General features: G+C 39.9%; 1 protein-coding gene and 1 pseudogene across 6 annotated transcripts in view; both read left to right on the forward strand.

Moving 5' to 3' along the window:
• Positions 1–26,735, forward strand: part of LIMA1 (LIM domain and actin binding 1) — a 103,088-nt gene that overhangs the window by 42,491 nt on the left and 33,862 nt on the right. For 3 of the 6 annotated variants that reach the window (XM_004453655.5, XM_004453654.5, XM_004453653.4), the window contains 2 exons: positions 5,631–5,676; positions 23,355–23,804. In XM_004453655.5, the coding sequence (XP_004453712.2) occupies positions 5,631–5,676; positions 23,355–23,804 (496 nt within the window). Of the gene's footprint in view, positions 1–4,914; positions 4,993–5,630; positions 5,677–23,354; positions 23,805–26,735 lie in introns of all 6 variants that reach the window. The other 3 variants (XM_058308252.2, XM_058308251.2, XM_071218899.1) reach the window with 2 other exon arrangements.
• Positions 14,116–14,570, forward strand: LOC131280593 (SS18-like protein 2 pseudogene; annotated as a pseudogene).

Consider the following 26,735-nt stretch of genomic DNA (forward strand, 5'->3'; position numbering starts at 1 on the left):
TAAAAAGATACACACCAAACCGTTGATGTTGGTTATCTCTAGGGAATAGGAGGCAGTGGTGAGAGGGAAAATTTACACTTTTCACTTTATACAAATCTTACGAAAAGCTTATATTAACTTTGCAATTTAAAAAAGACTTTGTAACAATCTCATACAAAGAGAGTAGCAAAATAAGGAGCTGGTATGTTAAACTCTCTTCTTTCCTTGAGCACAGGGAAAGTTCCATGTATGATTTTTCAGGTTCTCTTTATAACTGTCATCTTTTTGTTGCTGTTGTTAAGATTTATTTTTTATTTATTTTTTCTCCCCACCCCCTCATTTTGTGTTCATCATCTTTTTAGGAGGCATCAGGAACCAAACCTGGGACCTCCCGTGTGGGAGGGAGGTACCTAATTGCTACCTCCACTCCCTGTTTTGGTTGAAAACTCATTATGTTTTCCGTCTTGTGTCTCTTGTTGCATCATCTTGTTGCGTCAGCTCACCGCATCAGTTTGCTGTCTTGCTCGTGTTCTTTAGGAGGTACCAGGAACGGAGCCCAGGAGCTCTACACTTGAGCCACATCCACTTCCCTGTAACTGTGCTCTAGAGGTTGTGTTCCTCAAGTCAATTACTTGTGACCTCCAAATCTAAGATGCTCTCAGTGTTATGCTATCCCAGATGGACAGTGGTCTTTGAAGTAACAGATAAGATTTTTCCTATTAGAATTTGGGTAGAATTTGGGTGAGGAACTATGAGTAGTTATTTTTTTTTCTTTTCTCTTTGGTTTAATTTTTGAATGGGTAATACATTCACATAGCTTAAAATGCAAAAGGTACAAAAGGACATATAGCAAAAAGTCTCCCTCCCAGCCCCAGCCGCCTAATTATTTTTTTCCCCTAGAAACAAAATTTTTCCACTTCTTATGTTTCCTTTAAAAAAAATCTCAGTGCATATTCAGTTTTATTTTTGTGTTTAACAATATATCTGGGAGAGCTTGTAAATTCATACATAAAGAGCTTCTTTGTCCTTTTTATAGCTACACGGGTACCCCATTATATGAGTGTTATAATTTATTTACCAGTCCTCTGCTGAATGACTTTCAGGTTGTTTACAGTCTTTTGCTCTTATAATTAATGCTACAGTGAATACCCTATATAAAAATCATTTTGCTTGTGTGTGAGTCTATCTGTAGAGCAAATTCTGGAAGCAGAATTGATGTATCAAAGTGTCTGTGCTTTTGTAATTTTGACAGATGTTGGCAAAATGGCTTCCATTGTAAATATTCCATTTTACGTCCTACCAGCGATGCAAGATAGAGCCTGTTTTTCCACACCCTCACCAATGCAATACGTTACCTTTTTTATCTTTGCCTGCTTAATAGGTAAAAAATGTTCTCTGAAAATTTTCAGGTTGAATATCTTTTTGTTTGTTTAAGAGCCATTTGGTGTTTGTTTCTGTGAACTGTATATTTATATCCATGCCCATTTTCTATTGAGTTGTTTGTCTTTTCCAACTGATTTGTAGGGAATCTCTGTATTGGGAAAATTAGCCTTTTTGTCTATAATATAAGTTGCAAATATCTTTCCAGCTGGTCACTTAAATCATAGCAGTTTTAATCCCATTTTCTTCCTATTCATAGTCATTAAAGTACCAGAAAGGCACAGTACCCAGCCTAGTGAATGGCATACTTATTAATATCTGCTTATTAAAATTAAACAGTGACAGGACTGGAAGAGACCTTAGAAATCCTCTCACATAGTCACTTAATTTTGCAGATGAGGCTCAAATAAATGAAGTGATATAACCCAGGTTATATAGTAGGTAAGCAGTGGTGCCAGGTCTAAGATTTTTCCCTGGCTTCCATTTTGGCTAAAGTTACTCTGTATAATTTATACACTAAGAAAAATTCTGAGCTTATGAAGGTATTTATGACTTGAAAGTTGGTTTTGTGGCAAAGAAATGGGCTGTTTCCCATTTGCTTTTTTTCCCCTCACCTTCCTCTTCTTCCCCAAATGCCTTGTGAATTCTGAAATTCTACCTTAAGACAGAACAATTGGCCCTTTGAGCTCGCTCTTTTCTAAGATTGGTTTGGTACTAACTGGGTTGTGGATGTGTAGGCTCAAGAAGAGGCACATAGTGAGGATTCTCCAGGTGGTGTTGCTGCCATTTATTTATTTATTTATTTTTAGGTGCTGGGGGCCATGGGATTTGAACCCAGGACCTCATGTGTGGAAAGCAAGGGCTCAACCACTAAGCACATTGGCTCCCCTGAGTTGTTCGTTTATTTATTTATTTTTTGCTTGTTTGGTTTTTTTTAGGAGGTACCCGGAACCAAACCCGGGACCTCCCCATGTGGGAAGCAAACATCTTAACCACTGGAGCCACTTCTGCTCCCCTGCCCTTGATTCTTGACTCACAGGCCCTGAGGACGCCAGGTTAAAGCTGTTCTGGGTGTCTTTTTTTTTTTTTTTTTTTTTTTGCTTTCTTACAGCACGGACCTCCAGGCTTCCTTTGTCTTTAAATGGAGAAAACCTAACCACTACCCCCACCACCCCAATATCCTTGGAACTTTGTCAAAAATCTTTTGATCCAAGTAATAAAAAAGATAAAATAAAATGATGAAAGTAATAGTAAAAATTAAAATAGTAATATTTTCTATACCAATTTACCAAATATAAGATGGCATTGGCTATAGCATTATTTTATGCACCACTAAGAAAAAATGCTGCTAATTAAATTAATCAGTGTTTACTTATCATATAGACTTTTCTCATGTATTCTTTTTTTTTTAACCAATATTCTTCCAAGTATTATTTATAGTTTTAAAAGCATAGGAAGTAAGCTAATGCATAAAGAAACTATGATGCTTATTTACCGGGAGTATTCTGTAAATGTTCTCAATTATACTTACAAAGGAGGTCTGATAATGTGGGCAGCGTCTTTATGATCACCTTGTTTAGTAAAAGGGTATAAATGGAACAGTGACGACTATGGTGTAAAGATAGACCAAATTGTGAACAAAATTTTCAAATATGTATCCGGAATGCTCTAACCACACATGCAGCTAGTGTAAAATAGCCAGATTCTTGTAACTACACAAAGACCTTCCACAGACTCGGTAGCTAAAATGCACGCTGCATTTGTTTCCACGAGCGGTGGTGCTATAGGTTATGTGCTTTTCCTAAATCATAAACAATCTTAGTAAAACTGTGAGTCAAAGTTCAATTTTCTCTCAATTTACTGGGTAGACTGTATTCCTGGGCAATTCTGTATGTAATAAACCTGCTCTAAATATAGTTTGTGCTTTTAAAGAGCTTGGCCTAGAGCATAGCTGCTCCACGTACTCTTTTTTTCAACATAAAATAAATGAGGAAGCGTTCGAATTTATTTACCAATGGGATTCAGGAGGATTCTTTGCTGTGGAGGCCTGCCCTACTGAACACCTGGCATCCCCAGCCCACTCGTTAAACTCTGGCACCGTCCCCAATTTTTGTAACACACAAAAACCTGTGTGTGCGTGTGGTGTTTCTGAGCTTGCCAGGCACCTCTGGGTTAGGGCTGGAGCAGGTGTTGGCAGCCACAGGGCACGTGACCGAGGCCAGCAGTGCTCTGGGTGCCATGTGGACCTGGGTCTGCAGCCTGCAGCAGAGTTGGCGTGGGCTAGACAGGCACGTGAGGAAGCTGAGGAATGCAGTACGGAGTGACCAGACCCATGGTCAGCCGTCCTAGTGGAAGTACGCCTTCTGAACAAGGAGCCCACACCCTGCACATGCCAGCCACCCCGATTCCCACCAGATGACCACAGAGGTGGTCACCTGCCCGCGGGCACCGCTGTTTCTGCACAGTTCCTCTTACTTAATGATGTACAGGTGCCTCCGAGGACTTGCACTTCTTATTTGATTTGTGAAGAGCCCCAAGGTCACTATTTTCTAAAGAGTTGGGAGGAGCATGGTGGACTCTGTGGAGCCAAGAGGCTCCGCACTCAGACACAGTCATTGCCAGGACCGTAACATGTGCTACTGGACACCAAAAAGTCACCTTAGTGTTGGATTCTTATATTCACACAGATAGGGTCTGAAGCAGGTCAGCATTCAAAAAGTATGTGTTGAAGAATTAAACCAAACAAACCTGGAAGGTCCTAGGCCATAAAATATACAGTTCAGACACATAAAACCAGGCAGAAACACAATCAGCAGATTTTTATCCAGCCCCCACACAAAAATCTTCCAGTATAATGACCAGAATCCCCCACACTGAGGTCACTCTGAATGCTTTCCTCTACAAGGAAGAGGAGGAAATAATACCTGCATGCCTTCATCCAAACGCCAGAGGCTGGATAATCCTTATTTTCTGTGGGACCCCCTCTGAGGCTGAAACCGCTCTGCACACACAATTCCTGCTGGAAGTTCACTTTCCATTCTTGTGCGTGCATACAGAGTAAAATAATTTTTCTTTAAATGCCAAATCAGGGAGTAATCTTTTTAAGGATCTTTTAAGTGGCAATAAAAACCTGTGTAATACTATCAAATATATTTAACTGAGCTGAAGTGACAACAATACCTATAACTTAGACAAAATTCTCACCTGTTCAGGCAGTGTGACCACCACTCAGGCATTTGGCTGACATGGTTTTAAGATTTCAGAGGCACTAAATGTGGGGGGAATTGTGCATCTTAGACATACGGCAGTGCTGTATGTACCTGACTAATTGCAAAGCACTTTCACACTCGTGATCTCATTTAATCTCCCCAGCAACCTTGAGAGTAGATATGTAAAGTCATTTCTTAGATAAGAAAACTGAGGCTTAGAGAGGTTCAGTGACTTGCTGGAGATCATGGTTAATACGTGTAGAAACTTGAACTCCAGACTTTGTGCTGCAAGAGTTTTTTCCCAGCATTCTACCTTACCCTCTCGGACCTTTCTGTATTATCACAGCAGACACTGGAACAGCTTCAGGAAGTGAAGCCTGCTCTGACTCTGCTTGAATTCCCTGTAACTTTCATTCTGAGACAGGTGATTAAAGACAACTGCTGGGAAGTCCTGTGGTCAAACCAGAATGCAGGTTACTTGGCGGGGGGGGGGGGGGGGGGGGGGGGGGGGGGCTGCGATGAGGGTAAGGATTGGGGAGCTAATGCTTTAATTGATACCAAATTGCTGTTTGGGATGATAGAAACGTTTTGGTAATGGTTGTGGTGATGGTAGCACAACACTGTGAATGTAATGATACCACTGAATTGTATTTTGAATGTGGTTAAAAGAGGAAATTTTAGGTTGTATATATATATTACTAGAAAAAAATTAAACAACAACAACATAGGACCGTATAATACAAACAGTGAACCCTAATGTAAACTGTGGGCTATAGTTAATAGTACAGTTGTAATAATATTATTTTATCAATGGTAACAAAGCTACCACACTAATGCAAAGTGATAATAATAAGTGGGGTGGTAGGTATGGGAACTCTGTTTTCCCCATAATTTTCCTATAAACCTAAAACGTCTTTAATTTTAAAAAAATATTTAAAAAGCAACAACAAAAAGGACAACTGGTGATAGAAATAGGTATGCAAAGTGGTTTTCTTAATGATTGAGAAAATGAAAATATAAGTTTAATTTAAAGACATTCTCTTTTTTCACCCTGCTCTGAAGGTACCAGAAGGCAGCTGAAGAAGCAAGCATGGAAAAGAAGAGAAGTGTGAGTATCCTGAAGCCCGTGGCACGTGACACTTCATGAGCAGAGCCTGTGTGGCCAAGCCACCTGCAGCCCTGTGGGCTTGGGCTGCATGTCAGCTGAGCTGGCCATTCATGCCAGCTGGTCTGATTTGCGAGCCCTTTGCTCAGGAGAACTTGGCTCAGGTACAGGGAATCTTAATTTTTCACTGAGGTTCTGCTTTTGACTGCTTTTTCTTTCCTGAGTTGAGTGATGTTCAGAAAGCCAAGTGCTTTCCCTGAGGTTAGTACGGTGTCTTACTGGTTCTGCTCAAATTAGAACACAGGGTTTCCTAGGCTATCATCCTTTTTTCCAAATCAAACAACCAGAACTCTCTATCTATACATTTAAATGGTAGCAGCTGCACAGCTGATGTCATCCTCTGGGTTCTTTGTTCAAAGCAAACTTCTTGACCCATGCCAGTTAGCAAGTTTCCTAGCTGTGGGATCCATCAAAGGCAAAACCTTTGGAACAAGCTCCATGTTAGTGCCCATTCTCTACTGTGCCAGCTTGCTAACTTCCAGCTGGGCTGGGTAATGCAATTTCTTTTTGAAATCTTACTTGATTTAATCTTGTGTGTGTGTGGCATCCTCTTTATTGTTTATTTTTTTGAAATGTTTTTTTAATTTTTAAAGAAGCTTTAGTTTACATAAATGCTACATCACAAATATAGGGGAGTCCCATATGCCCCTCCTCCTCCCCCTCCCACACTTTCCCACATTAACATCTTTCATTAGTGTGGTACACTTGTTACAACTGGTAAGCATTGCTACTAATCATAGTTTACAGTATAGTTTACATTCTGCCCTGCACCATATTATAGGTTTTGACAAATGTGTAGTGGCATATATCCATCACTGAAGTGTTATGCAGGACAATTCCAATGTCCCGAAAATGCCCCCGTTAACACCTGTTCTTCCCTCTCCTTTCCCTCAGAACCTCTGATGGCCACTGCCTTTATATCAATGATACAAGTTCTTCCATTGCTAGATAATAATAAGTCTATAATAGAATAATAATAAGTCTATTTTAGTCCATTGCTCATTCCCCAATCCTGAGGATTTGGGGATGGTGATGCCCACTTTGTTTCTCATTGAGAGGGCAGATGGATGGAACTACCTTGCTTTCAGTTACAGACCCTCTCTGTTCCTTGGGATGGGTATTGTCATCATTATCTCCTTATTAGTTGTCCTGGGTGAGTCCAATGAACTAGAGAGTAAGTGTTGGAACACTGCTGAGATTCGGGGCTCAACCAGCACATGAGCAGACCAAGGATTTAAGTCTCTGGGACATATATTTTAATACGTATATTGCTAATGGCAGGTTCAAATAAAAGTGGCTGAAGAGCCATGTATAGGGAAACTATAAATGAGTCTAACTCTGTTACATTGGGGAGCATAAATTCTAAAGTGAGGCCCAAATTCCTGAACCTGTCTGCCCTGCTTATAGTGTCTAAATGTCTCTAGAGCCCTCAGGAGCCAGGCTGTTTGAGGCACTGTTTATTGTGGCAGTCAATGAGATCCTGCTGACATGTACATAAGCATAATGTCTGGAATGACCCCAGACTCACTTTGAAATCTCTTAGCCAAAAAAATGCATTTGTATTTAATATTTCCCCCTTTTGATTAAGGTCTTTTTCCAAATGCCTTGTTAGCTGGCACTTGGTAATAATCCTTCGGCGCCAGGGAGGCTTATCCCCAAGAGTCATGCCCCATACCAGGGGGAAGGTCGTGCGTTTATTTGCTAAGTTTGGCTTAAAGAGAGGCCACATTTGAGCAACAAGGAGGCTTTCAGGAGGTAACTCTTAAGCAACATATAAAAATAGGCTAAGTTTCAATTTCACAAGAAAAAGTTCATTTGTACAATCATCAATACCAAGGCCCTGGCATAATGGTCTGTCTTCCTTCACTAGGCACTACCCATATGCTCGGGGGGTTCTTGCCATTCTATTAAAGAATGTAGCAGGACTAGCCAGAATGGGAATTTAATATTCTTTTGGTTTTTGTGTGTGTCTCCACCCACCAAGATAACATCCCATGAGCACTTGCACATATTCATATGCCTTAGTGGTATGCCCCAGGTGCACCCCTCCGCACACATCCCCCCATCACTGACACCCTGCACCAGTGATCCTGCCCTACCCCAGTTGTGATCCTTCTGTGATCCAAAACCTCCCTAAAAATTAAGACAAAAACACACACACACACACAAAATTAGTAAGAAAATAAAACAATAATTTTTAAAATAACAAATGAAATAGAAAAATAAATTTTTTATACATTGTCTTTCATCATTGTAAGATCTGTTATCTTATATGTACGGTGACAGTTTCTTCCATATGTTCCCCCAGTATCTTTTCAATTCATCTTCAAAGAAGCTTTAGGTTACAGAAAAGTCACATAGAAAATATAGAGGATTCCCATATGCCCAATGCCCTCCCCCCTTTCTACTCTCTCCTATTAATAACATTTTACATGTGGATGGTATATTTGTTACAATTGATATATAAATATTGAAGTATTGCTACTAAGCATGGTCAGTGGTTTACATTATGGTTTACATTTTGCACCATACACTTTTATAGGTTTTGATGAAATTTAAAATGGCCTGTATCCATTTTTACAAGATCATGCAGAACAATTCTAATGCCCTAAAAATGCCCTATGTTCCATCCATTCTATTCTTCCCCCCACTCAGAAAAAAAAATTGAGAGGGGGCTTAGATCCCATGGGGAAGATGGATGGAATTTTTAAATTTTTGAACAATGAGTTTCAATTTTTGAACAATAAAGTTCATAGTTACTTGTGATAATATTGAGGCCTTGACCTCAATATGGTCTGTTTTCTTTTATTAGGCACTGCTTATGTTCTACTTTCTTATCCCTCTAATTGAGGGATAAGATGGGAATTTAATATTTTCTTTATTGTGTGGGTCTCCACCCACTGAGATAACACTATGACAAGAACACTTACATATTCCATAGAGGCATGCCCTATCCCGCATATCTTCTCACACCTGATGCCCTATACCAGTAATTGTCCTCTGCGGTATTTGCCAAAACAACACTCACACCATTGTAGTTTTAACCACAGACCTGCAAATCCCCAGAGGTCACCTATTCCTTTCTCCAACCCTCCTCTCAGTTTGATAGATAGTCCAACCCAAGCCCCCACCCCACACCCCTTATGGACCAGCACCACCAAACCCAATCATACCACTGCACCACTCTCACCACCATCCACCACACCCTTCCACCTTATCATAGATTTTGCCCATATGGGCATTGGCTCATCACCCTCTACTCCCTTTCTGTATTCAAAAAGTATGCATTGAAGAATTAAACCAAACAAACCAGGAAGGTCCTAAGCCATAAAATGTACAGTTCAGACACATAAAACCAGGCATAAACAAAATCTTCCAGACTGTAGCTCTGTGAGTCTGCTCAATTTCCTCAAGTCATATCAGTGAGGTCATGTAATATTTGTCCTTCAGTGACTGGCTTACTATATTCAACATAAAAGTCTTCAAGATTCATTCATGTTGTCCCATGTGTTAATACTGCATTCCTTCTTACAGCTGAGTATTAGTCCATTGTATATATACATACCACAATTTACTTATCCATTCATCTGTTGATGGAGACTTGGGTTGCTTCCAACTTTTGGCAATTGTGAATGATGCCACTATGAACATTGGTGTACATGTGTCTGCTCATGTCCCTGCTTTCAGTTCTTCTGGGTATATACTCAGCAGTGGGATTGCTGGATCATGTGGCAGTTCTATAGTTAGCTTCCTGAGGAAACACCAAACTGTCCACAATGGCTGCACCATTCTGCATTCCCACCAGCAGTGGATAAATGTTCCCTTTTCTCCACATCCTCTCCAACACTTGTAGTCCTCTCTTTTTTTAATAGCTGCCAGTCTAATAGGTGTGAGATGATATCTCATTGTAGTTTTGATTTGCATTTCCCTAATAGTTAGTGATGTTGAGCATCTTTTCATGTGCTTTTTAGCCGTTTGTATTTCTTCTTTGGAGAAGTGTCTATTCAAATCTCTTACCCATTTTAAAAATGGGTTATTTGTCTTTTTATTTTTGAGATGTAGGATTTCTTTATATATGCTGCATAAGAGGCCCTTATCAGATAGATGGTTACCAAATATTTTCTCCCATTAACTAGGCTGCTTTTTCACTTTCTTGACAAACTCCTTTGAAGCATGAAGGTTTTTAATTTTGAGGAGGTCCCATTTATCTATTTGTTCTTTTGTTGCTTGTGCTTTGGGTGTAAAGTTATGAAACCATTTCCTACTACAAAATCTCATAAATGCTTCCCTACATTATCTTCTAGGAGCTTTATGATCTTGGCTTTATATTTAGATCTTTGATCCAACTTGAGTTAATTTTTGTATAGAATATGAAATGGTGATCCTCTCTCATTTTTTTGAATGTGGATATCCAGTTCTCCAAGCACCATTTGTTGAAGAGGCCATTCTCTCTGAGTTGAGTGGGCTTGGTGGTCTTGTCAAGTATCAGTTGACCATATATGTGAGGATCTATATCAAAACTCTCAATTCTGTCCCATTGGTCAGTATGTCTACCCTTGTGCCAAAACCATGCAATTTTGACCATTGTAGTTTTGTAGTTTGTTTTAAAGTCAGGGCGTGTGATTCCTCCAATTTTTTCTTTTTCAGTATGTCTTTGGCTATTTGGGGCCTCTTGTCCTTCCAAATAAATCTCATAATTAGCTTTTTCAATTTAGTGAAAAATGCTGTGATAATTTTTATTGGGATTGTATTAAATCTGTAAATCAGTTTGTGTAGGAAGATTAATGATATTTAATCTTCCTGTCCATGAACAGAGAATATTATTCCATTTATTTAGGTCTTCTTTGACTTTCTTTAACAATGTTGTATAATTTTCTGTGTACAAGTCCTTTACATCTTTAGCTAGGTTTATTCCTAGGTATTTGATTCTTTTAGTGCTTTGTATATGGAGTTTCTTTCTTGATTTCTTTCTCAGATTGCTCATTATTGGTGTACAGAAATGCTACTGATTTTTGCATGTTGATCTTATATCCTGCCACTTTACTGAACTCATTTATCAGCTCTAGAAGCTATGTTGTAGATTTCTCAGGGCTTTGTATGTATAGGATCATGTCGTCTACAAATAGGGATATTTTTACTTCTTCCATTCCAATTTGGATACCTTTTATATCTTTTTCTTGCCTAAGTGCTCAAGCAAGTACTTCTAACACAATGTTAAGTAAGAGCAGTGACAGTGGGCATCTTTGTCTTGTTCCAGATCTTAGAGAGAAAGCCTTTAATATTTCACAATTTTGATTTAATCTTATGAGGGAAAAAAATACAACTCACATATTTGGGCAAGAATTCTTCAATTTGGTTGGCATCACAAAAACATCCAACTGGCAGTTTTCAGTACCTAACCTGTTTAAATTAGTAAAAAACACGTCCATGTCAGTTTGTTCTAAGAGGGTATTATTAATTGGATCTTTGGCTTAAGTTTCTTGTAATTCAAAAATGGATCCTCCCTGGTGCATTTATAACAAAAAGCTACCATGATTTTACTCATCTGCTGGTTTATTTTCTTCCCGCCTTCTTTCCTTTCTACCTGCATTTTTTTCTTATCTTCTCCTCTTTCCCTACTTTGACCCTTTCATTCAGAACATATTTATAGAGCATCTACTACATGCCAGTATTGTTTTAGACACTGAGAATACAAACTTTATCTCTGCCTTCGTGGAGTTTACCTTCCATTGGAAGACAGCCTTGAGCAGAGCTCTTATGGTGTGATCCAGGGGAGGAACGACTGGGGCACAAGGAAGAGCCTATTCAAAAGCCCTGAGGCAGGAACATTCTAAGTATATTTGAGGGGTAGGAGGATCAAGGTCTTATAGGGTACCAGGAGGACCTTGGCATTAACTCTGATTAAGATGGGATGCTTTGGAGGGTTTTATATGCAAAGAAGTGATATGATCTAACTTAAAATTTAAAAGAGGAGGAGGAGACTATATGGGGAACAATGGCAGAAGCTTGGAAACCAATTAAGAGACGATTGCAAAAACGAAAAAAAGAGACAATTGCAATAATTTAGGCAAGAGATGATAATGGAATGGTCTGGGGTAGAAGATATATTTGGAGAGAAGTGCTCAGGATTTATACTGAAGCTGGAGCAGCTAGGGTTTGCTCATGGGCATGAGGTATAAGAGAAAAAGAAGAATCAAGGGTGGCTACAATGATTTTGGCCTGAATACCTGGAAACATGTCATTAACTGAGATGGGGAAGACTGCAGTAAAAGCAAGTATGAGGATGGGGAGATAGTAGAAGCTCAGTTTTGGACAGTTAAATGTGAAATGCCTTCTTAAGACATTCCAGTGGAGATGTCACATAGAAACTAAACTGTTGTAAATCTAGAATCGGCAGAGATCTGGACTGGAGATAAAAGGTGCATGTGTCAAAGTATCCGTGATATTTAAAGCTGTGAGATGCATGATAGCACGTAGGGAGTGAGTTCAGATAGAAGTGTTCTGAAGACTGAGCTCAAGAGCACCTTGGTGTTTAGAGATTGGAGAGATGAGAAGGAACCATCAAAGGAAGCAGTTGGTGAAATAACAGTAGAAACAAGAGAAATGGGGTGCCAGAAACCTGTGAAGAAAGTGGTTCTAGAAGAGACAGCCTGTCAAACATACAGATGAGTTGAGGATTGGCCGTTGGATTTGGCAACATAAAGGTCATAGGTCACCTGGTGCTGTCTGAGAGTGGTGGGATTAAGGCCTGATTGGAGTAGGATCAAGACAGAGTAGGAAGACAGAAGTTGTTATCACAAGGATAGACTTAACATTTGTGGAGCACAGAGAGGAATAAGATGTGGTCCCATCCTTCAAAAGAAGTTATAATACAGACGTGTTAAGGACCATACCAAAGAAATATTCAGGGTGGGGGAGTAGAGTTTAGGAGAGATCCATAACCACAATAGACTATGCCTTGCCAAGGCAGTCTTCCCAGAAGAGTTGGTGCCTGACAGAGCCCTAAGGAGAAATGGAATTAGGTAAGGGAAGGGGGCAAGGGTGTGGCAGAGGAGTTGTATTCAGACAGAAGAAATAATACATGCAAAGCATGGAGACATAAGAAGACAGGCTCATTTGGCAGCCAGAAAAATGGTTGTCACATTCCCCAAGATTCAGGAAAAGAAACATTAACAAGTTAAAGGTTAAGGAGTGAATGAAGTAGGAAGAAGACTGCACTGTTACATTAGGTTGAGTTTAAGATGCCTGTAAGGCGTTCCAGGTAGAACTGGTATATGAGGGAAGGTATTTGGATTTTAGGCTTAGGAGAGGACGCTGGCTAGAGTTGTTGGGTATGAGTCATAAACATATATTAATAGTTGGTGGGTGAAACCAGGGACCAGATGACATCATCTACAGAGGACATATAAAGAGAGTAAAGATGACCTAAGAACTTTGAGGGGATCCCACCATATAAAGAAGGGACTGAGAAGGAGAAACCTGTGAAGAAAACTGGGGGGTGGCAGAGAAATGGAAAGAAATCTAGGAAAGAGAGGGGTCACAGAAACCATAAAAGGAAATAATTTTTAAAAGGGGGAGTGGTCAGAATGCCATATGTTATAAAGAGATCAAGTCAAATAAGGACAGAAGTATCCATTGCAATTAGCAGTTGAGGTAAGAAAATATGAGCAGGTAATTAAATATAAAAGGCCAATAAACATGAAAATATGTTATTAAAATAACAATGAGATGTAAATTGTAATCTAATTAGATGGCAAAGGTTTGTTTTTTGTTGTTGTTTTTTTAAATGGATAATATCCAGTATTTGAGAAAATAAGAACTTTTATACATGTTAGTGGGAGGTCAGTTGGGCAATATCTATTAAAATGTTAAATGTATTTTATATCCTCCAATCCAGCAATTCCACCTCTAAAAACTACTGAGAAAAACTCACAAGTGAGAACCAATGAAGTGTAAAAGGATATTTACAGCAATAGTCTCTGTAACACTGAAAAAAAAATTTTTTTAAGATTTATTTATTGATTTCTCTCCACTTCCCCCCCCACCCCACCCCCGCCCCGGTTGTCTGTTCTCTGTGTCTATTTGCTGTGTATTTCTTCTTTGTCCGCTTCTGTTATTGTCAGTGGCACGGGAATCTGTGTTTCTTTTTTTGTTGTTGCATCATCTTGTTGTCAGTTCTCCATGTGGGCAGTGCCATTCTTAGGCAGGCTGCACTTTCTTTCGTACTGGGCGGCTCTCCTTATAGGGCGCACTCCTTGCGCATGGGCCAAGTCCGCTTCCCAACACTGAAAATTTTGAAACAATGCAGATATCCAGCAGTTGGAGAATGATAAATTATGTTACATGCACATAATATTCTATGATTATTAAGATTTTATGAAAGGTTGGCGCCTGCGGAGAGCGCGCTGGTGGCCGGGCAGGGAGCCGCGGTCTCCAGGCTCCCCGGATGTCGCTGGCCTTTGTACCAGACTGGCTGCGGGGCAAGGCTAAAGTCAACCAAGAGACTATCCAGCGGCTCCTGGAGGAGAACGACCAGCTGATCCGCTGTATCGTGGAGTATCAGAACAAGGGCTGGGCGAACGAGTGCGTCCAGTACCAGCATGTGTTACACAGAAATCTCATTTTTTTTGGCTACCATCGCAGATGCCAGCCCCACCAGCACTTCAAAACCGATGGAATAATCTTCCAGCTGGCTATTTCGAGGTGTAATTGAATATAATCCATCTCCTGTGCAGTGTAGACAGGATCTTTACCAACTCAGCTGCTTCAAATGTGAATGAAACCTCTGTGACTTTGTAAAATGTGAAAATGTGAAGAAAGCTACTAAATGAACTGTATACTCACTGCAAGTATTTATTTTAATAGTTTAGCAGATCTGTCAATAGTGTCCTCTTTCCTGAAATTGAACTGTTTAAGTAACAAAGACATCACAGTCCCCTTCAATCCTACCGTCTTAGTTTTCACCTGAAAAGACCACCAAGTGGGTGGTGGGCAATCAGGAGGAATGGGTGAGATTTTCAGCTGAGACTTGGCAATTAGACCTGAAACTGAGGCTCCCTCCACCTAGATCATAGCTGTGGTCCTTCTCGCTGCTCTTTTCAGGCTGCTCAGAAATAAAGCTTACCTTCCCACAAAAGATGGATGTGGAAGAGTCGAACTTTCCATGGAATAAGCGTTCCTAAATGCAAGGACCTTGAATGTATGTAAGAAAAATACCATTATCATACCTAACGAAATTAATAATTATCTCACACCATCTGATACTAATAGATGTTCAGTTTTCCTCACTTGTCTCAAAATGTCCTTTTGTTGATTTGTCTGAATTAAGATTCAAACAAGATTCACACATTGCATTTACTTGATAATATCTCTTAAAATTTCTGTAAGGGGAAGGGGTATATCTTAGTGGTTGAGCACCTGCTTCCCATGTACGCATCCCTGTCAACTCCTTAAAATTCTTATAAGGAAAAAAAAAAAAAAAAAGATTTTATGAAAATGGAAAGATATCAGAAGCACATTAAATGATTAAAGCAAGGTACAGAATGGTAAGTACAGTATGATTATATAGAAAATATATATATATAGAAAGAGAGAATATAAAAAATAGAAAAAAAAATTTAAAGAATATACACCAAACTGTTGGCAGTAGATAATCTTGGTTGGGAGAGAGAGGGAAGTAGAATAGGGAAAATCATAGCATTTGTATATTGATTGCGGCTTTTTTTCCTAGTAAGGTTTTATTATTTTTCTAATTGGAAAAATAAATATAAAATAAGATAAATGAAGGAAGTGGACTTGGCCCAGTGGATAGGGCATCCGCCTACCATATGGGAGGTCCGCGGTTCGAACCCCAGGCCTCCTTGACCCATGTGGAGCTGGCCCATGCGCAGTGCTGATGCGCACAAGGAGTGCCGTGCCACACAGGGGTGTCCCCTGCATAGGGGAGCCCCACACGCAAGGAGTGCGCCCCGTTAGGAGAGCTGCCCAGCACGAAAGAAAATGCAGCCTGCCCAGTAATGGCACCACACACACGGAGAGCTGACACAAGAAGATGACGCAACAAAAAGAAACACAGATTTCTGGTGCTGCTGATAAGGATAGAAGCAGTCACAGAAGAACACACTGTGAATGGACACTGAGAGCAGACAACTGGGGCGGGGGGGAAATTTTTTTAAAAAGATAAATGAAAAATATAGAGAGAGAAATGGTTATTTTGGTTGGAGCTAATTAAGAAGTGCTTTGGTAGTAGAATTGAAGAGTGAATGGAAAGTAATTAATGAAATAGCAACTACAAACTTCTTTCAAGACCCTTAAAAGGAAATGCAAGAGACAGCAGTAGTTAGAGAGGCATAAAGTTGGAGGAGGGTTACTTTTTTTTAATACAATCTTTTAATTTTGAAATAATTTTGAATTTGCAGGAGTGTTATATAGATAGTACACAGAGTTCCCATGTAAATTTCACCCAGCTTCCCCTAATGTTAACATCTTACATAACTATGGAACATTTCTCAAAACGGAGAAATTAACACTGGTACAATGCTATTAACTAAACTGCATACTTTTATCAGAATTTACCTGTTTTCCACTAATGAGGAAGGATTCCTTTTTTTAAAAAAGATTTATTTATTTCTCTCCCCCCCACCCCCACCCCCATTGTCTGCTCTCTGTGTCCATTCACTGTGTGTTCTTCTGTGTCCATTTTGGATTCTTGTCAGCGGCACCCAGAATCTGTGTCTTGTTTTGTTGCGTCATCTTGCTGTATCAGCTCTCCGTGTGTGTGCGGCACAATTTCTGGGCAGGCTGCTCTTTTTTCTCACTGGGCTGTTCTCCTTATGGGGTGCACTCCTTGAGTGTGGGGCTCCCCTATGCGGGGGACACCCCTGCGTGGCACGGCACTGCGCATGGGCCAGCTGCACATGGGTCAAGGAGGCCCGGGGCTTGAACTGCGGGCCTCCCATGTGGTAGGCGGACGCCCTATCCGTTGGGCCAAATCTGCTTCCCCCCCTTTTTTTTCAAACAAACCAATTTTATTGATGCGTATTAATAAAGTATACAACTCATCCAAAGTGTACAATCAATGGTATTTGGTATAATCACATAACTGTGCATTCTTCACTTCAATCATTGTGAGAGCGTTTTCATTATTTTAATAATAATAAACAAAAATAGACAAGAAAATTATTTACCTTTCAATCTGTCTATGCTATACATAGCTGCTATTTCTGGCTACTTTTGCACAATTATTCACTTATTAAGCGGTCTCATTGTGATATATTCACATACCGTATGATCTATCCAAAATGTATAATCACTGGCTTTTAGTATAATCACAGTGTTGTGCTTTCATTACCACAAAAAATTTTAGAACAATTTTATTATTCCAAAAAGAAAAACTCCACACCCCTTAGCAGTCCTTCCCCAGCCCTACATAACCACTAATCTAGTTTCATCTTTATAAATTGATTTATATTTACATTTTATATAAGTGGAATCATACAATACGTAGTACTTTGTGTCTGGTTTCTTTCACTTAGCTTAAGGTGTTGGCTTTTTTTTTGTCTGATATTAACATCTTGTAGTATTAATATACGTTTGTTCAATTTCAAAGGAAAACAGTCTTATGTATGTAATTTTATCCGTATTCATATTTCACATGTAGTTTTACTATGCTATACAGTCTCATATTACATATTTTAGCTTTCCTTGTAGTAATATACATGATCTTAGACTTTCTCTTTAATACCGGCACAATAATACTGCTAGTTAGAGATACTATGTTGGGCTTTCACCTTTTCTATTCATTTCCAAAGATAAACACACATCCTTTTTACCAATTCTGCACAAGTTAACGCTCAGCTTTCCATTCTCTAACCTCATTCTATTCTCTAACCTCACCAGGAATGGTGATCCATATTCAAATTATTAACTCTATGAGAGTTCATAGTAGCACGATCATACAGTATTTGTCCTTTTGTGTCTGGCTTGCTTCACTCAACATGATATCCTCCAGGTTCATCCATGCTGTCATATGCTTTACGACTCCATTTCTTCCTAACTGCTACATAATATTCCACAGTGTGAATATACCAGTTTGTTTATCCATTCATCTGTTGATGGATACCAGGGTTGTTTCCAACTTTTGGCAATCATGAATAACACTGCTATATGAATGTTGGTGTACAGATGTCTGTTTGTGTCACTGCTCTCAGTTCTGCTGGGTATATGCCCAGTAGTGGTATTGCCAGGTTATATGGAAAATCTACATTCAACTCCTTTAGGGACTGCCAAATGGTCCTCCACAAGTGGCTGTACCATTCTGCATTCCCACTAGCAGTGAATAAGTATTACTTTCTCTCCACATCCTCTCTAACACTTGTAGTTCTCTGTCTTTTTAGTAAAGGATATTCCAATAGATGCGAAATGATATCTCAATTATAGTTTTGATTTGCATTTCCCCTAAGTTGAACATTTTTTCATGTGATTTTTGTTTGTTTTGTTTTTTGTTGTTTTGCTGTGTGTTTTTGTTTTTTGTGTTTTTTTTTGCTATTTGTATTTCTTCTTTGGACAAATGTCTATTCAGGTCTTTCTGCCCATTTTTCAATTGGGCCGTTCACTTTTTTATTGTTGAGTTGTAGCATCTCTTTATATGTCATAGATATTAAACCCTTATTGGGTATGTGATTTCCAGATATTTCTCCAGTTGAATCAGCTGCCTTTTCACCCCTTTGACAAAGTCCTGTGAGTTACAAAAGTATTTAATTTTGAGGAGTTCCCATTTATCTACTTTTTTTCTTTTGTTGCTTGTGCTTTGGATGTAAGGTCCAAGAAACCACAACCTATGACAAGATCTTTAAGTTGTTTTCCTATATTTTCTTCTAGTAGTTTTATGATCCTGGCTTTTTTATATTTAGGTCTTTGATTCATTTTGAGTTGATTCTTGTATAAGTAGTGAGATAGGGATCCTCTTTTATTTTTTGGTTATGAATATTCAATTCTCCAAGCACCATTTGTTGAAAAGACTATTTTGCCCCATTACATGTTTTTGACCACTGTAGTTTTGTAATATATTTCAAAGTCTTGCAGTGCAATGGAAGGATTACTTTTAAGCTCCACTAGACTTGTAAGAGTCTAAATTGTCTCCTTCTGAAGGACAGAGGGAAATGTCCTCAGAAATTTATAGATGTGTCTGACCAGGTGAAAGAGCACCCACATCTTACCATGGAAAGCATGTTAGGGAAATATTCTGCAACAAATGGGTAAATTTTCTCTTTAAGCAAGTAGTGGGGGATTATCTATGTGATAGCCTGGATTCCCCAAAATTTACTCTTCCTTTACCCTCCTCCTCCCACTTGAACCTTTGATACAGAAACAGATCATTCATACCACCATCACTTATGTTTTCAGGTTCCTTTCAAGCATGGAGTATGCCACTTCTTAAAATCTGTGCCACCTGTACATCTGTGCACTAAACCCCATGACTGGTTACTACTTTTCTGAGAAATTCTCACCCTAGGAATTTCTTCCCTTTCTTGGAGGCTGTACATCCAGGCAGTACATGTTTCCAATACTACTGCTATAGCCTCCTGCTTTCAAGACAAATATTTGTTCACCAAGATTTCAACATTAAAAGTCATTTGAGGTGGGGAGCGAGGCATGTGGGAACCCCCTGTATATTTTTCCCCTTCCCTCTCCCCCACCCCCGCCCTGCTGTTTTTGCTCTTTGTGTTCATTCACTGTGTGATCTTCTGTATCTATTTCTCTTTTTGTCTTCTCATCTTTCTCCTCTAGGATTCACCAGGATTCGATCCTGGGACCTCTGATGTGGAGAGAGGTTCCTTGTCAATTGCGCCACCTCACTTCCTGGTCTCTCCTGTGCTTCACCTTGACTCTCCCCTTCGTATCTCTTTTGTTGCATCATCATCTTGCTGCGTGACTGACTTGTGCAGGCACTGACTTGCCACGTGGGCACGCTTTTTTTTTTTTACCAGCAGCCCCAGGAATCAAGCCCGGGTCCTCCCATGTGGTAGGTGGAAGCCCAGTCACTTGAGACACATCTGCTTCCCAAGGAATCCTCTATATTTGTTATGTAACACTTGTATAATCTAAGTATCTTTTTAAAAATTAAAAATTAATTTTTTAAAAGCATCATTGCAGCAACTGTTTTAAAACAAAAGAAAAGTAACTTTAGTAAAAAGTCATTTGAGGGGGAACAGATGTGGCTCAAGCAGTTGAGCACCTGCTTCCCACATGGGAGGTCCCAGGTTCTGTCCCGCTGCCTCCTAAAAGCAAAAAGCAATAAGCAAACAAAGAAAAAACCTACTCAGGGGAGATGATGTAGTTCAAGTGGTTGAGCACCTGCACCCCATATACGAAGTCTTGGGTTTGATTGAGCCCTGGTACCTCCTAAAACAAACAAACAAATGAAAAAACCAACTTCGAGGAGCCAGTGTAGCTCAGTGGTTGACGGCCAGCTTCCCACATATGAGGTCCTGAGTTTAATCCCCAGTACCTAAAAAGAAAAAGTCATTTGACCCAGCCTCTTCATTTTTCAGGTGGAATTACAGAACCAAAGAGGGGAAGGGACTTGTCCAAGGTCACCCATCTATCTTGTAGTGACATAGTGACAGAGCTGGGACTCATTCCAAGTCAATTTGATCCTGCAGGATACTGTGTTGCTTCTCCTGGGTGTCCCTGATCTGGATTCAGGTAGTCATTTACCGTCTAGAGGCAGCACCTGCCAGGATCCTTGGGAACAATGAGCAGTGTCCTGCATGTCACTCTGAAAATGGAGGCTGTGGTAGTGGCCCTTGAAAACTTTCAGTCTTCCTAACTTCCTATTGCCTTATTCTAGGAAAATAATTAGGAAAAAATGAAAATCTTTTTTTTTTTTAATTTATTTCTCTCCCCTCCTCCCCCCACCCCAGTTGTCTGTTCTCCGCGTCTGTTTGCTGTGTCTTCTGCGTCTTCTTTGTCCGCTTCTGTTGTCAGCAGCACAGGAGTCTGTGTCTCTTTTTGTTGCGTCATCTTGTGTCAGCTCTCCATGTGGGCGGCACCATTCCTGGGCAGGCTGCACTTTCTTTCATGCTGGGCGGCTCTCCTTACAGGGCACACTCCTTGCACTGGGGCTCCCCTGTGCAGGGACACCCCTGCATGGCAGGGCACTTCTTGCGCGCACCAGCACTGCGCATGGGCCAGCACCACACGGGTCAAGGAGGCCCGGGGTTTGAACTGTGGACCTCCCATGTGGTAGACGGAAGCCCTAACCACTGGGCCAAGTCCGCCGCCAAAAAATTAAAATCTTAATAACAAATATCTTCAACCAGAATTCCATTTTATTCTTACGCCACCACCCAGCCTGGAACAGTAGAGAATCTGTAGAGACTGTAACCTAAGTTTAGGATATGGGAGGTGCCCAAGTACTGTGGGTGCCCAGAGGGATGAGGGTGGGGGTCCTTTAATGATGCCCGACCACCAGCGCTGCTTTTCTCCTTCTTGCCCCACAGCGATACTTGTGAACTTCTAAAGGGCACCTTTTAGTAAAAGAGCACAACTCCTCCCGAAAGAGCCCCCAAGAGATAGGCTTCTCCTTGGCCCTTTGTTTGGGACACAGCTGGCAGTCCACCACCCAAATCCCTGTCTCTGCCTGGTCATCCCTGATAAAGTAAAAGTGACAGTTCTCAAACTACTTACAGTAACATCAAAATTACTTAATATTCAGTAGAAGCTTTCTTGTGATTTTATTTTTGTATTCATTTTTATTACTCAATGAATATATATTTATTGTTAAAAAAAAAAAACAACAAACAACCAAAAGAACACAAGTGCTTATAATCCTTCATCCAAAGATAACCCGTTAACACACGGACGTCTGTTCTTCCAGCCCACTTTTCTACTTATATTTACAATATACTATGTATAATAAAATGGGAGCATGCTTTTTTCAGTTGAAAGTATCTTATGGGCATCTTTCCAATCAGTAAATATGCTTCAATCACAGATAATGTAGCTGAGGAAAATAGTGTCCAATTACCAAGGCAAAATGCCACTTTGATTCTCAGGGCTCCTGCACGGGCAGGGCAGGTGAAATCACAGACCTAGATGACTCATTATGTGCCACCAGGTAGTACAAAGCCAAGAGGTCCACTGGTGGTTAAGGTAGCACCAGCTTCTGAAGCTGTTTTTTAATTCCCTCTTTTCCTAAAAGAAAAATTTGTATGCTTCTTATACCTCTCATCCATTCATACCTCCCCCAATAAATTATCTTGTCAGCTAAGATTTAAAACACTAAAACAGTTCTCCTGTAACTTTTTTTTTTTACCTCCAAGCCTTGGCTCTGGTTGATGAAATGCCTCTCAGAATGTATTTAGAAAAGTAATAGGGTGAGAGACTTAATTCCCAATATAGCTGCTAATCCTGTTTAATTCCCGGAGGTCTTTCAGTCCTAGGTTGTTTGTCCTTTCTTTCTTGGTTGAAAGACGGGTGAGTCACAGACCACTGGAATGGAGAGCAAGAAGGTATTGGAGCCCCTGGTTTGTTGGGGAGGTGATGCTGCCCAAGTGATTTAGAAGGAATACTTTCAGAGTATAGGGCATTTTATACAACAAGCATGTTTCCTCTATTTTTATGGTACACTGACGATTTCCAGATTGTCTTTAATCTGTTTTATAAGTTATAAATTAATTCCATTTTTGACCCAAATGAAAGTGAAATCTCTATGGTATGTAGATATGGCCTTCAGTCAACAGAGTGGGTTTTATAGTTGTGGTTGTTTGGTTGTGCATGTGTGTGTTTTGAATGAAACCTAGGTATTTAAGTTCAACCTAAGGAGCTATAAAGTAAATTTTTTGATAACTAGAATTTACACATGGCCAAATATGTAGAGAAGAGCAGGAAAAAGAAAAGAGGGTCATGTTCTTAAAAGTAAAATTTGTTTAAATGCATGTAAATTATATCTGATATGACCAATTATCATTTATGCAAATATATGTAAAAGTATGGTGCCTTCTTTAAGTTTTTACAAATAATGTTTCAATCCCTGATGCTATTATCCATAGTTACTGATATTGCCTAGTTTCAGAATTTAGTCTTTTTTTTTTTAAGGAGGTACCAGGGATTGAACCCAACACTCATACATGGGAAGTAGGCACTCAACCACTGAGCTACATCTGCTCCCCTTTGTTTTGTTTAAGAGGAAAAACCAGCAGTATTCACCACATCGTTTTGTGGCGTGTAATGATGAACTTTTATTAATGCATATCTACAGTGTTTAAAGTTTCTGGTATCTTGCTTTTACTTTCTTGTTTTCCCCATTCATTTTTGGATTAAAAAAAAAATCTCTTGCCTCCAGATCCGTAGGTCTGGATTTTCCTTTCTTCTCATTTTGTCCTTATAAGGCTATCCTGTTTTATCACTTCCTGCTTCAGCTCATGACTTTTTCTCTCTTCCCCTCTCCCGGGGTGGATGCTTTCTCCATGTGGCTGGGCTGTAACTATTCGCAGCTGTCTCTGAAACAGTAGTAGACCAGGAGCAGTTTGGAGTTTTAACTTTCAGTTTACAAAGAACAGCATTTTGAATGTTTCGGCAGGCAAGTTATAACTGGCACTTACTTGTTGTTCTTCTAGAACACTGAAAATCTCCCCCAGCACTTTACCAGGGGAATCCTGACCGTGTTAAAGAAGAAGTGGGAGAACCCACTGCTGGGAGTGGAGTCTCACCCAGACTCCCTACGACACAGCAGCGCTGAGATTAGGCACAGAGTCGACCGTCCTCCCGCTGAAGTGGGAAGCAAGGCTGCTTCTGGAGGCGAAGCTGACCGAGAGGAAAGAGTCCATTCCAGACCTAAAGTGGGATCACCTCCTGAAGCCCTGGTTCAGTATCGGGATCCCCGCCTGGAGGACTGTGAGGATCTGAAAGACCACTCAGCAGAAAGTAAGAAGATGGAAAATTGCCTGGGAGAATCCAGGCATGAAATTGAAGAAAACACAGAAGCTACAGGCAAAATAGAGAAATATAATGTTCCACTGAATAGGCTTAAGATGATGTTTGAGAAAGGTGAATCAACTCAAACCAAGGTAAGGATGGGGCAGGTTTGAAACTTTAGACAGCCAATTCATGTGACTAAACAAAACTTTTAAAAATCTAGACAGTTTGAATGGAGGTGTAGATGTGGTATTTCATTCAAGTTAGATGAGTTAAAAGAAAAAAAATCAAATGAATTATCTACATAGATGCTTGGTTAGATTTGTGAGTTCCGGACCCAATTTCTTATTAAATCAAACTCACCCTGGGATTCAAGTTGATATCTAGAAATGTAACAGAATTGATACTGGTTGGATTTTGTGTTTTTGTACACTCGCCCTTTTCATTTGTCCTCCTCTGCTGTTTCTCACTTGTAGCTTTGGGAGGGCGAAATTACTGTCGAATCTCTCTCTCCGTTTGGACACAGCTGCAGACTGGAGTGTTAAGCCAGAGTTTAACATCAAGACTGAAGCTTAGTTGTCTCTTGCTAGCTGAATCCCTTCTCTTCTCAATTTCCTCATTTGTGCCTTCCAACAAAAGTTTTCTATCAACTAAAATCCTCTCCCAGGAAAAATCAATGAAGATAGCCAGACGAGCTGTAGACTTCAGGAGTTTTTGACTTGCAAATTGCACAGGGTTGCATTTTCCTACAACTGCTAATGAAATGTGATCCTTCTTGTGGATTGCAGGCTGGGTCCCCAGAGGGAATTACTTAACTAGAAAATGAGTTACATATGCTGGTGACTTACAACACAACCCAGGGGCTGCAGAGCTGGTAAATTTTTCCAGTTTTCTCATACTTTCCTACATATCTGGCTTTGTACATACTTTGTACATACAACAGTCATTATAATGAAATAAACAGATCTGACAGAGAGCAAAACCATCGTTTATTCTAGATTCCATCTAGATGGGAAAGCTGATTTGGAGGGAAACTAAAGATTTGGCCCCAAATCCAGACCTTGTGAAGTAATTTATAAAATTAGATAACTTGTCCTCTAGGCCTCAGTTATGTTAGGTGTGATTTTTGTCGATTCCTTTTCGGAAGTTGCTGTGCCTGTCAGCTTTCCTGCCTAGAGGAGTTCTTGAGTGTTTGGGGATCATCTATTTGAGGATAGGAAGAATTTGTAAAGGTTTGCAAGGCTAAAACCTTATTCTGCGCATGAGTTTTTAGATATACTTTTAACACTGAAACCGTTGGGCAAGAGCTGTAACCACAAAGCAGTTTTATGACTTTTCTTCCCTCTCAATTTTTAGTCCTCCTAGGCCTGCCAGTCCCCTCTTTCCCCTTTATTGTCTTCATAAAATTTTTTTCTTTTAAATGGAAGGAAAAACGTCAGAAATCTTACATAGAGAGGAAGGGGCTTTGTTGTGACTCAAAGCACCATTGTAATGTCTCCTCACAGACCCTGTTAGGGGCAGGGCAGCTGATGTCATTCCAACACACACAGTGTGATTCAGTGCAAAAGGCCAGTGCATGTCAAAACTGGCCTAAGGTAGGAAATGACTGGGATTGAAGCAAACAAAAATGCTGATTATGTGTAAGGATCTGGTAAGAGACTTTTTTTTCTCGTAAATGCCTAGTGAGAGATGGGTCAGAACAAGCCTGTCTCTTTATGCCTGGACAGTGTGTGGAGAAAAGCCCCTCCTGTAAAGATCCTACTAGATATCCTACGAGTAGCCTGATTGTTCAAGGTACAGGAAGAGGGAGGGCTTCTAGGATTGACCTAGACCTTTAGTTTTTTTGGTGTCTTTTTTTTTTTTTAACATCCTGATTAATCATTTATCATTTACTGGACTGCTTAGGAAGCAGAAAGCACAGCTGCCCTTAGTTTTGTAACTGTTTCTAAATTATGCGTGTTGAAAATAGGTCTAGTTTACTTTTTAAAGTTTTTGTCTAATATCTCAATAAAACTACTAGAAAATTATCTACTTTATATTAAGAAAAAACTGGTCGTTGGAAACTAGATTACGGTTATCATTGACATAGTAATAATTTCAACTCTATGATGGAAAGGTTTTTATCAGGAAGTTATATATTTGGATTTTTAGAAGGAAGTTCTGAGAAATATGGTAGGGACACTAGAAATCCTTTTAAGGTCAAGAGTGTATAAGTAAGAATGTATACTTCAGAACTACAAGTAAGAATATATGCTTCAGTGAGGTGAATGAATATTTTGGGTGCAAATTGTGTGATTCTTTAGTTCCATAACTTGATTTCAGAGAACTGACTGAACTTCAGTTATCTTGCTAAGCGGGGTAGGGGAAACGTAGATAATGGAGATATATGGTCTAATGTCTTGTCCTCCTAAATATATTTTTTTTAATTATATATTTTTTTTATTGGAGAAGTTGTGAGTTGGCTAAACATTTATGCAAAACGTGCAGAATTCCCATACCTCATAAATCTCTTTATCGGTGTTGTTTGCAGGAAGCAAGGTTAACTGGCTTTTGTTCTACTTTTCTTAGTCTCTCTTGTTCCCTTTGTCTTGAGATGGCTTCTGTTCTTGTCCTTCTCTTTCCTTATTTTCCTGATCTCTTCTGCCTTCTTTTTCCTCTCTCCCTGTGTAAGCTCATCTGTTTCCATGACTCCGGGAGATGGATCTCAAAGCTAGCTTCTAATCCAGAACTCTTACCCAGGTTTCAGCCCCATCTTTCGGATTGTCTGCCATAATCCATCATCTTCTCAACCAAGACTCGCCCTAGTGCTGGTTCCCTCAGTCCATCACCAGTCGCCCAGCCCCCTGGTCTGCAAATCTTGGAATCAATTCTTCCTCTGCCTCCCGCCTTATCCCTAGTCAGTCACTTCCTAAGCCCTCTAAAGACATCTGCTCTCTAAACATCTCTCACGAATGGGCCATTCCAGTCCTACATCTAGTTCCATGGTTTAGCCTTATCACATGTAGTTAATAGTTGACTTCCTCCAGTTAACTTCTCATTTCTTTCTTCCTATCCATCCTCCACATTGCTGCTATTTATTTTTC

This window comes from Dasypus novemcinctus, chromosome 12, assembly GCF_030445035.2.
Source record: "Dasypus novemcinctus isolate mDasNov1 chromosome 12, mDasNov1.1.hap2, whole genome shotgun sequence".
Taxonomy (NCBI): domain Eukaryota; kingdom Metazoa; phylum Chordata; class Mammalia; order Cingulata; family Dasypodidae; genus Dasypus; species Dasypus novemcinctus.